The sequence below is a fragment of the Accipiter gentilis genome, chromosome 9 (assembly GCF_929443795.1).
Source record: "Accipiter gentilis chromosome 9, bAccGen1.1, whole genome shotgun sequence".
In the NCBI taxonomy this organism is placed as follows: domain Eukaryota; kingdom Metazoa; phylum Chordata; class Aves; order Accipitriformes; family Accipitridae; genus Astur; species Astur gentilis.
The window spans coordinates 16,756,666-16,768,989 of record NC_064888.1 but is presented as its reverse complement, the minus strand read 5'-3'; the positions used below and the strand labels follow the sequence as shown (position 1 = coordinate 16,768,989).

At 37.7% G+C, this 12,324-nt stretch overlaps 1 protein-coding gene across 4 annotated transcripts in view; it reads right to left on the bottom strand.

Annotated features, from left to right (window-relative positions):
* DLG5 (discs large MAGUK scaffold protein 5) overlaps window positions 1–12,324 on the bottom strand; it is a 113,156-nt gene that overhangs the window by 53,629 nt on the left and 47,203 nt on the right. For all 4 annotated transcript variants that reach the window (XM_049810021.1, XM_049810023.1, XM_049810022.1 and 1 more), the window contains exons 3-4: window positions 5,718–5,883; window positions 332–475 (exon numbers count right to left, since the gene is read on the bottom strand). In XM_049810021.1, the coding sequence (XP_049665978.1) occupies window positions 332–475; window positions 5,718–5,883 (310 nt within the window). The remainder of the gene's footprint in view (window positions 1–331; window positions 476–5,717; window positions 5,884–12,324) is intronic.

Sequence of the window (12,324 nt, the reverse complement as noted above, 5' to 3'; positions counted from 1 at the left end):
TTAAAAAAGAGTAAGAAATTACATTCTCTCAAATTACATCCTGCTCTCCAGTCTGACAGTAAGACTACTGGACTGTAATTGCAAGTCAGTAACTAGGCTTTACTTGTCAGAGTCCCATCAAGACAAATTCCTGAAATTCCTCAAAGTAAAACAAGCAATCCATAATTTATCACTTCAAATATGCCAGAAACTTTTAATCAGATGCAGGCAAACATTAACCTTGCAATTAATGTGGAAAAACAGAATTAAAAAATTATTTGATTACCGTGTTTATGATCTAGCTAGCATAGATTGGTAAACTCTTACCTTGTACAGTTTTACTAATACTTACTGATAAAAATCTGCCTCTTTTGCTGCTTCTTCACACCTTTTTAGTGTCTTGGTGTGTTGATTCTGCAGAGACTGTAGGTCTGACATGGCCTTCATGCACTGAATCTTCAGTCTTTCATAATCATGATTCGGTTTTGGACTAGGCCTAGCATGGAAATAGAATATGAAGTCAAACATCTGCTACTAAAGAGAATGGAAAGTCTGGGAAATTACTATCCAATGAAAAAATAGTATCACACAACTGTTGATACTTAGGTTACATTATGCTTTAATTTAAATACTGACCACTTCACATTAAGATGCAACCACAAATAAAAATTCACTGACTTTAACCTGTATTAATTTTATACTGAGACATAACATCTAATACTGAGATAATTCTGTCTATCACTAACTGCCAAAAATAGTACTGAGCATGCATGTACCTTTCTTCTGAGCAGCAGTATTATCACAGAGCAGAACTGTCACTTGATACAAGAACAAGTCAATCACAGTATGCTCAGCTTTCCTGCACCACCATGTCAAAACTCTCAAAGAAAAAGCACAGAGCTACATTAAGAGTGTGGCTGAAAAGAAGCGGCCAAAGTCAGTTGAGGGGGCATGGAGACCTGGGCTAGGAAAAACTTCTTACCTAGGCAGCAGCTGGAGGGTATTGCCTATAACTCCCTAGGAAAATCAGGGTTAGCCTTCAGAGAAAGGCTTCCAATGAGACACCAAACACATGCATCTGTGCTGGCAGAATTTGACCAGTGTGACTAATCAAGCACTGAATTTAAATAATTTGACCAAGTCATTCTGCTGAATTACATATCTGATTGAGTGTTACCATATTCTTCTAAACTACTATAAATGAATGAGAAAACATGTCAGAATCTACTTCATACTTCTGTAAGATAATTACTTGAATAAAATTTGTGTTATTAGGAATCTCCAATACAATATAATCTCGACTAAGCAACTTTCAGTAAGCTGAACAAAGTGAAAGCCAAAGTCAGTGAAAAGAAAATTTTTGATTGAAATTGTTTTTAGTATATCAGGATGATTGGGAGAGGAGAAATTTTCTAAAATAATCTACCTTGCCAAGCAATTGACCAACATCGATTATGTCTAGAGTGTGTGGTCCTTGCATATGATACCTTTCTTTATTAGAAAAATCATAAATCATGCTAGAAATGAAATTAGCAGGATTATGCCTTCTTGTTTAGAAGCACTAAGCTTCTAAAAGAGACTCTAAATTGAACTGTTCCTCCTCTACATGGTCACAAAATTTTTGCACCATTAAATTTTCTAGTTTCAAAATGAAGCTTCTGACAACTGTCCCTGTGTCATCTCCTGGGTCTCTTATAACTCCACAGGCAATGAATAAAACCAAACAAACCCAACCCTAAAAGGAAACAATTGCTCTCTAATTTAACTCTGTTTATTCTTGTATCAGATTTGCTTCATCACTGCACAAACCACCATTTCTGCCTCCCACCTCACTCTCCCCCAAGCAGCTTCACTGTAAGCGCAGCCTGAAAAGCAATTAGAATTCTCTTTGCTTTCATACAAAAACAGCAACATGGATTCTGGAACTGAAATGCAGCTGGGAATTGAATCAAAAAGAAAATAGTTCCACACTACTGCAGTGGTGAGAGTTGTTAAAAAGAAAAAAATAAATGCCAGCTACCTCTGATTCACAGACTTTTAGGGAGCGCGTGTATGATATGAAGGTGCTTTTTAGCAACCCAGCTGCACTTGGGTTGCTGAGTACTAAGACCTTAAACTGTAATTCTTTTTCTCCTTTCTCTAGAGAAGTACTCCTGGGGAAAACAAAACCAAAAAAAACCTTCCTTGACTAACAGACTTTAACAACAATTAAAAGCCAAATTCATATAAAGTAACCAAATATTCAAGTCACATCCACAGGGATGTCTTTTAGGGTTGCCAAAAGAAGTAGTACGTTATTCATACAGTGTTACAGACATACTACCGCAACTACTGCAGTGGTTTTTTTTTTAAAATACAACCCTAGTTAGCATAAGTAAAACTAAATTTGAAATGTTCACACCCTTGACAGAACCACTAAAAACCCAAGTATTGATTTAAATTAGACTTTAGGGAGAAATTATTGAAAGTAGATACCATCTGTCCACCACAGTCATTAAAATTACAACATTAACTGAAGCACAGTTTAACTCTCAATTGAAGCGTTAAGCTTACTAAGACCCATTAACACATGTTCACATTAAGCTTGTAATCATAAATTCATATTTGTGCAAAATATTTCAGTGTATGAATTTTTACTAAAGGAAAACTATTAGGTCAGTCTCAAAGCTATGATGAGAACTACAAGTCTAACATTAATCACATGTATTTCTTATATTGCTGAAGTAATACTAGCACTATTCTTAAAATAAATAAATAAAAAAAATCCTATAAACATATAGAAACCATATATGTAACTATAGAAGTTAGCCTACCTACACAATGAGGAAGGAACAATGCCACCAGTAACATCCTGCATTCTAGCTCAGCTACATGAAATAAAACACACCTGGATAGCCAAGGCCATATGTTCAACAGCACCGTTCCAAGGGCTTATATCTCAGCAAGAAAAACAGGGATACACACAGGAGGAATATGGGTCAGAAATCAAAAATCAAAACTGTTGCAACAAAGCAGTCCATTCAAATGTGTGTAGTGGTTGACCCTTGCTTAAGTAAGACCACCATAGTTTTATGCTAAAATGCCTCACAAAATACAGAAAACTATGATTTCAATGAAGGAGAGGCTTCAGTTACTATTTTGGAAGCATTGCTTCAAACATTAACAAAATTTCAAATGCTAGTTTCAAAGGTCCAGCTGTTTTTCTGATATTCATATAACAACTCTAAAAATCCTTTGTATACCAGTGAAATTACCCTGAACAGAAATCAAGGCCACAGTGAGACTGACATTTACATGTATCCAATGCTGACATAAAAGCTAATGCCAACAGCAGATCCAACTTTGTGGGCAATGCCTACCCAACAACTTGAAAATGTTATCATTTACTATTGCAATTCCACCACCACCACCTACATCTTACACATAAAACAGTCTTTTCAAAGGAAGTTTTCAGGGGTTTTACTTGTATTGCAGTTCTTTCCTACTACTACGTAAGTAGTAAGAACAGCAAGTTTAAGTCTATAAAGTGTACCTTGAGCGCACTGAATTATTTGGTCAAATCTTTGCTTAATCACAACAACACATCCATGCGTACAGTCACTGTCAAGTGACACAAGCACAGCATGAGCAATCCTAATCCTGTCCAGCAGGATGACACATGTTCATCTGATTCAGCACATCACAATCAACTTCTGTGGCTCCTCTTCCACTGCTCTAGACTTAGTCAACACTTGCTTTGGAAAACAGCTCTCAGTTTTGCAACTGCCAGCCTTCACAGCCAGCGCAGCCCAGCCTACAAATGTGTTGCGAGCTGCAACTGTTTTGAAGCACACCATCATGACATGTCAAGATTTGCCTCTACACCACCTGTGTTTGGTATGGCCATGGTTAAAGCAGCATACACAGCCAGAAAAGCAAATGCCCTTTTTGGGTAGTAAAAGTCACCATCTAAATAATAATCTTTCAGCTTTCACACTTCACCATAACAGTTTGCAATGTCTGGGCTTTGACTCCTGGAAGGCTGAAGATTAGTTTTATATGAGGAAAGAATGAAAAACAAAGTAAAAAAAAATACCAGCAAGCTTTCAAAAACCATAGATGTGTATGTGGATGGGAGGAGTAGTTGCTTTTACACTGGAGGAAAAAAATGTCAGCTAATAATCTTCATTCATTTCCCACTCTTCAAATATGTAATTGGAAGGCAGCATCCTCCATCTAACATATACTGTCCAAGCACTGCCCAAATACAATATTTATTTTGATGAGTTGTTCTTGAAGCTGTAAACATTTATATTTTCCACAACATACAAATCCTACACCAGCAGCAGAAGATTGATTTGACAATGAAAGAGAAAAAAAACTAGGGCAGTCTAGAGGACAGCTCATCAGAACTTTATTAATAGCATCCTGGATTATGGAGGACATTATTGTAAGCTATAAAATCCTCAATGCCTAAACTCTAGTGACTTCAAATAAGAAATCCCTCCGTGTAAGTAAGTAACTGGAAGCTATGCAAAAGATGTTGACACTTGACAACCTTTTCCTCTCCCATCCCCACAATGCTTGGAGACCCTTAGATAGAACACAAAGCTCTTAAAGTAGCCCTCAGAACTCATGGGGGAAGAAAGGGGCATTAAGATGAGTAGCTAAGGAGTGAATAATATGCCCAGATTCTCTCAATTCCAGGACACTGGTTCATATCTTGACCTTATCTCATAAGGACAAAAAGTTTAATTAACCACCTGACCACACACAGGTAGAGCTGACAAAGTAACAGATATAAACAACAACAATAAAACACTGAAGTTCAGAGAAGTTATGCATTATTGCAACACCTCCCAGAAAATCTGTTCATTGCTTTTATTTCAGATTCAGTAACAGATAATTTTTTCCAACATTCAAAAAATTTCCCTTACGCGTGCTTACTGCAGGCAAAAAGTACCTGCTCAGTGTGCCCAAAGTCACATTTATAAACATTAGCAGATCTTTAACCCTCTAAAATAAACCAGTTCTGTTTCATACCTAATAAAACCCTTATCTACAATTAACTCGTACTCTCCCTGAGTACTATCTTCCTCATAACTTTTCAACCTTCAAAATAGAATGAGCTGCATAAGGCTGCTGGCTATTAACTGACTTTGAAGATGTTATTTTAATTTGGCAGCACCCACAACTTCTCAGTGGAGGAGAGTTCCTTACTCTCAACATCTTAATGCTACGCAGTTCCCCAATATATGTATACCAGAAAGTGTATCTCCTAAAAAACACTTACTCCCCTCAACAGAAGTCCAAACCTCTCTCTCCTTGCAGAAGCACAGGAATACCTGAGTTTTTTTCCTCTCCTAATTTCTGTCCTCCAGCCAAGTATTCAGAGCTATTCCCTTTTTTATCTCCTGCTTTCAAAACAGCAAATGCTTCAGCAACTGTTGTCTTTCTCTTCCCACAGCATAATCCAGGAAGCCTAAACAACTTGTTTGCTTTCTTCTTTCAACATAGAGATTAGCCTTACTCTCCTCATTGCCACAGCAAAATTGTTGGAGAAAGTGGCAACAGGCATTCAACAGGCAGCCCCAAAACCTGGATGTGGTCACCTACATACACACACATCACCAGGATGCAAGTAGGTTACAAGCAACATATATACATTGCAATGGCTCCTTTACAGGCAAGGAGGAGTCAAAACACTTGAAAACACTACTCAGGACTAAATTAAAATGTTGCATGTCCTTTATTTTTACCTGCAGTCATCAAAAGTTGATCCAGGAGATGAAAGTGCAAGTCGCTTGCGCAGCTCATCCCTCTCTCGAGTTACCTGACGGAGCTGATATAGTATCGTCTCCAGCTTCTCACTCATCTGTCTCGTGTCTATTACAGGTGGCGGAGATGATGCTTTACCAGTCGTACCTGACCAAGAGATAAAAAATTGGCAGTCAGGGAATTCCTCAAAAGAAAATACAACTTCACTAAAGAAGTTAACACTCATTTAAAAAATCCTGTATATTTGGTTGCTGAATCCTGTTCAAAAATGAAACAAGTCACAGAAGTTTTCATCAGTAAGTTGACAAGAACAACCCAGTCAGATCCCATGCTAGCAGAAAGGCCCTGTCTGTGCTGCAAGTTAAGTTTGTGTGACTAGGTTCCTTGCTTACTCATGAACTTACAAATTGCCTAAAAGGCAAGGCAAGTTTGCAGTCACAATTGCAAACACCTCAGAAACTACCATAGTGACTGGGGCTCTTTTCCTTTATCTAGCAGCACAGACATACTATTCTGCTTTGTGCTACTGCCAACATTTATTTTTAACGCAATTCTATGTTTTCACATGTTGCAATTTATCAGTCCAGTACATGAAGTTAAAGATTTGACTTGCCAACAAATCGAGAGGAACAGGCTTTATTGTTAACAACGTTGGCTAAAACGAGCACATTACAATCACTGCAACTGGACGACACATCAAGTTTCCTCTAAGGGGCAGTCATACATTAAAGAGGCTTGTAGGATCTTTTAAGTCTCAGCTTTCTTAATATCGGAGATGAACGACGATGCCTACTGTCTTCTCAGACAGCTATACCAATACAAAGAGGTCTTCTTCCACCTCAGAGATGAGAGTGTGGTATATTGTTTCACAACATGCTGACAATTAATTCAACTGTAATTTTAGTTCTGCTCATTTTATCCCAGACACATGAGGGCAAACTCAAAGATATAGATTACAGATGTGAAAGTTAAAGGCCTATATGTATACAGATTATTATTTTCTACCCAAAAGAGAAATTCTAGAAATAGTTTGCGTAATTATACAATTGAAACAAGTTGCTGACATATGTATTAACTTGTTAGGATGTAACTTCATTACATCTTTTTTAAAAATGAAGAAACAAAAGCTACAATAGTGAAATAATGCGCTCTGATCACTGTCTTTTCAAAGAAAGAATTTCAAAGTTATTTCATCTGATCAAATGCTAAAGAGTTGCAAGGACTGGCTTATTAGCTCTAAACCCAGTTCAGGAAGGTACCGCAGAATGCAAAAATTCCCTCCAACTTTTAAGTAGAACTACCTGTGCTTTAAAGTTCCCACACCAAAATAACTGCAGGGTCAGGACGATCATACATACAGCATCTAGAATAGTAAGATCCCTGTTATTATTCCTTTCAGCTGTTACTGCAATTCTGTAATGAGAATTTATGAGCACAGACTGTTCTTTTAATTTAACTATTGTATAATAATGTATGTAAACGCTCTAATAAAGAACCAAAGAAATAAAAAAATTGCAGGAATAGCCTGCATTCTGTAGAAAGACACAAACTCACATCGCTCAAAAGAATTCTTAATGGAGGCTGCATTTGGGCTTTCTCCTACTACTTTGTTTCACTCCCCCATCCAGATGGAGTCCCTTCATCCACAAGCACTACAGATCTCACACTTTTAAACGGCAGTTATCCTTTCTTTTACTAAAATAAGAACCATTTCACAGAATTTTTAAGGCAAGATTATACAAAACCCAGTAATAATACAAATGCACTGTCTTAAGCTCATGGTATAGGGAATAAATAGGGAAAAACCCAAATGGACAGATTAAAAAAGTCAGGCTATGTATTCATTTGGAACAGTTTGAACACATCAATGAGCAGGAAGTTTCATAAACAGGCAAAAACGTAAAGGCAGACAAACCTAATTCAAGTACTGACAGACTGCATGGTCTTGGGTAAATTCAGTGGCAACCTGCACATCTTCCCATTTGAGCTGACACATCAGAATATGCATAACACTAAAAAAGTCCCCTTCTCATCCTTACAGAGAAGTTGAAAAGCTTATCTCTCATCCTGGGGCTGCTTGCGAGCAAAACAGATGAACAGGATGCAAGGGGCACAAAGAGGAAGGAGGGGATAAATCAGGAAGGCTGGTGTGCTTTACACAGAGGAAAGGGCATTGGATTAACAACAGTCCATCATCACTAATATCAGTGTTAACCCCAGCAGCAGTCCCATGGACAATGTCCACTACACAAGTCCTGTGAAAGCATGCAACAGCTGCTCTAGGAATCTAAAACATAGTAAAAGGAGGCAAGAGTTATACCTCTGCTCCTCCACCTCTTGCCTCCTTCCCCCGCCCCCCTGCCCCAGCTTTGACAGCATCCCCAGTGACAATCTTCTTCAAGAAAGGAGAGCATTTGTGCACACAGTCCCAAAACAGTGCCAAGCAAGACAAGACTTCTTTAAATAAAGACAGGCTAATTAATTAGCCTTAGGAAAGAAGCTTTCTTGACTAAGATGAAGCCATTCATCTTAGTACTAGAAAAGGTTATTTTTCATTAGCTTATCACTATTTACAAGTACATCAACAAATACTTTCATCTCAAATGCAACGATATTGTTGTCAACACACAATACCAGCCAAGAGATGTATGCCTTTTAAGTGCTGTAAAAACACAGATCAATACGATCCAAATATTCCCCCTCTTATACTTAAAAAAAGTCCAAAAAGTTTATCTTTGCTTAATTTAATAACAAGCTTACATTTTCAATAGTTGTAGAAAAGGTCTCACAAATGTTAAATCAGATTTGTGGATACTCACAAAAAAAGCCAAACCCCAAAAACAAAACCAAAAAAAAACCCCAAACCAAAAAACTTCAGTAAACTACTTTTTCATCAGAAAAATTCACTACCCTTCATTTCCTTTAAAGCAGCTTTTAGAGCTGAATGTTAAAAGCCTTTTATTGCATCTGACATCCTGATGCAGCAGAAGGAAAGTGACCTGTGCTTCCAGCTTTGTATTCTTTTTCTATCCGACTGCATATTTTACACAACAGTGCTTCCCTTCCATGCTTTAACCAGTCAAACTGGTCTTAAAATATACAAGCCTAAAGGCTAAATCTCCATGAATCAAATTATGCCACCTTGCAGTAACTCACCTGCTTTCTCACACAACCTGGATTTGTGAAAAATGTATGTACTGTGTGTCCTGCCAAGTGCAACTCATTCATCTGCTTCGGAAAGCCTCACAACCCATTTTTCACGTGAGCTGCCCTTGGGCTCTGAGAACCCAACCGCATGGAAGTCACCTCCCTGGCCAGCCTCCAGGTAAGCGGCACTCCACCAACTCCTGACACAGGCGACAGCAGCGATGCATTGTGTGGGCAAAATACATTTTACCTGTAATGCAGTACGTGCATTAAGTCCTGAGTATGCATTGACTTCATCTAAAGCAAGATTTTGGAGGATTTCCACCATACGTTGTATAAGAGAAAAAACTGAAAAACAGAAACTGTAGCAATCATATCTTCCATAATTGTAGTCCAAATGCTGGACTTCGCAGAAACCACAAAGATCCATTATTGTAGTACATACCAAACACAATTCTTGATGATTACTCTAATAATCAATGATTGAAGGGATAATACAGCCACACAGAAACCACTGCTCAGTTAGCTTCGTATTTGGGGACAGGGTAGCACAGTTTTTGAAGAAAAGAAAAAAAAAAAAGGAAAAAAATTAAGTGAAACAAGGCTGGGAAACTTGTTAACCTGACCATGATGTACCTTAATGCCAAATCAATATAATGTTGAGGTGGGAAAATGGGTACCAATGCATAAACACCTACTTTTAAGAAATAGCATGAACATATTTTGAATTTTAATAAACTCATTACTCTTTGAGAAATACACTTGGATGACAGGTTCAACTAATGCAAAAGGCAATCTGTCACAAGCTAACAGAATGCCTGAATTTTACAATAATTTTTTAACTCATCTTATAAATGTGTGCCAATTCTAGCTTGCAAACAAACAGAAGACCATCCATTGTACAGTCAAGCATTCTTCATTGCTTTCTTTAATAAAAAACAAACCCAGGGATGTTCAGAGTATTATTTCTTGATGGCCTTGTAAATCATGACAGAAAACATTAAAGAAGACTTGTAAGATGTATTGCAAAGCATGATCAACAGGGTTTCTCCCCAAGCTTGGGAAGGGGTGGGGAGTAAAGACTTATGCCTGCTGTAGGAAAATGCATGCTAAAATATTTACTTTCTTTCAATAATTTATGAGGACTAGAAGAGGATTACATATCAGAAGTTACCATTTAGATACATTTCTTCAGATATATCTTTTGAAGTAGTCTTGAAGTAGTGGAAAGCACAGAACAGAATTGCATGCAGGTAAAACAAAACATCAGTAAAAACAAGCAGCAGTACATTGAGGAAAGGAAACGGAAAGGTAAAATAATGAACTGTGGAAACAGTTTCATCTGACAGACAGAATACCTAATAGGTTATGAAAGCAACGAGGATCATGTAACATGCACGGACAAAAGAATGGGTAGCACTTCAGTTTTTGTTTTAGTGCAGAATACAACAAACTGAACAAACCCACCAGCATGTAAAACAAACTTTCAACTTCAGTAAGTTTAAGACTTCAGAAAGAACTGAACACTGGTTCTAGAAAGATCAACATGAAAGAAAACCTACAACCTAATACTCAAAACCAGCAAGTAGAAAAAAGGGCAGATATGTCAATTCAAAAAGTCCTTGCAGAACTTTGCCGAGCTAAAACACAACAGAGAGTAAAATCTGTTACCATGACCAAGGAAAATACAGCTGAAGCGTCTGCATTTAGGGAGCACCCTGGTGGGAAGGCTCAAACCCTACATTTGTCAGGCTTACAACCACACAATGAAAGCATAACCTAGACAAAAGTGTCCAACCCAAACCCAAGGGGGACAATGACAAAGGGTCAACAGGTCCACACCAACCAAGAGGATAAGACTCCACCAGTGCTTGCTCCTTCGCATCTTCTCCTACAGAGGAGTTGAGAGCATTGTCTCACCATACTGTTTTATAGCCCCCAAAGAAAACTGCTGACACCAAAATGATTTCCTGAACGCACAGACTGATAGAGAGCATCACGGAGTAGTGAAAGACACCATATTCCAGATACGCTGTCTGGAGTGCAGGAGAAGGTATTCACACACACTGTATTTCCATTCAAATCATTATAGACCAACCAAATCTTCAAAAATTCCTCCAGGGAGCTGCCAAACGTTAAGATGCTATTATAACAAAATACCATGAAGTGGTCAGCTATTCGCTAGTGGTTCTCAAGCCCTATCTATGCAGAACCCTTAAGAGACCAAGCAGTGACTCAAATTGATTCACTACAGGAAATACTAAAAAAAAAGGAAAAAAAGAAGAAAAAGAAGAAGAAAAAAAACCCCAACCCAAACAAAGGCCAAAAAAACCCAATACCCCTCCTCCAAGACTGTATCAGTATACATCAGCAAAGTTAACTTCTTTGTCCTTACTGTTGGGTTGGGGTTTTTGTTTGTTTGTTTAAAACACAGCATCACATCCACTGAGTAATTCTTGGGTACCTGTGAAGTGACAGAAGTTGAGAGAACACTGAGCATGACTACATGTCAACCCATAGCTGCCTGGAAATGGATGCCATAGAAGTCAGTGATAATACATTAAAGCTATTCAGAGTGCTTATCACTTAAGAGAAGATGGTTATTAACAAACACACCGAAAATTAGGCAATGAGAATAAGGATCAATCCTAGAAACATTTACATGATTCATGAACAGAATAAAATAGAAAGAGAGTAAAGGTACTTTAAGTTTGTGGAAAACTGTGTTTATTTCCTAAGTTAAAAGTCTTGTTTCCAGTAAACTAAACAGACACTATTCAGATCAAAGCACAAGAAAATTACATAGGAAATAAATCCATAAAAAGAGGTTTAATTCAATCATTGAGGCCAAATTTTACAGGAAAATTACTTCTGAATAGAGAGACTGATTGGTGATGAGGTGGAACATCAAAGGCAATCACTGCAGTACAGAAAAGGATTGTGATGTGGTGTACTGGTAGTGTTCCTAGTACCTTTTGTCATTCATTTCTGGCCTGTCAGCAGGGGTAATATTGTCACTTGTTCCTTTGTCAGTATATGTTAACTGTTGAGGTATCTTTGCCAAATATAAATTTTGTGTTTGTGTTAGTAAAAAAAGCAAGAAATACAACTAGAGATTTCTACAGGCTGTTGAGGGGAAACAAATAAATCACCCTTTCAGACAAGGAACAAGTGTTTATCTTTGACTGAAAGAGTCATAAACCACACCTGCAAATGAACACTTCCTATGAACAGTGAAAACAATGACTTTGTCATATAGAGCTGCAAGAAAGTATGAAACAATAAACTGAAATCACAACAATATAAAAGGACAGTTGTCAAAATGGCCAGCATGAAAATGGGGAATGAAAGACTACACATTGCTGGGAAGGAATTATCATGTGATTGGGAGGGAGGTAACATTTGCTTTGGAGTAAGAACTAAGGCTCTCAGATTAAGTAA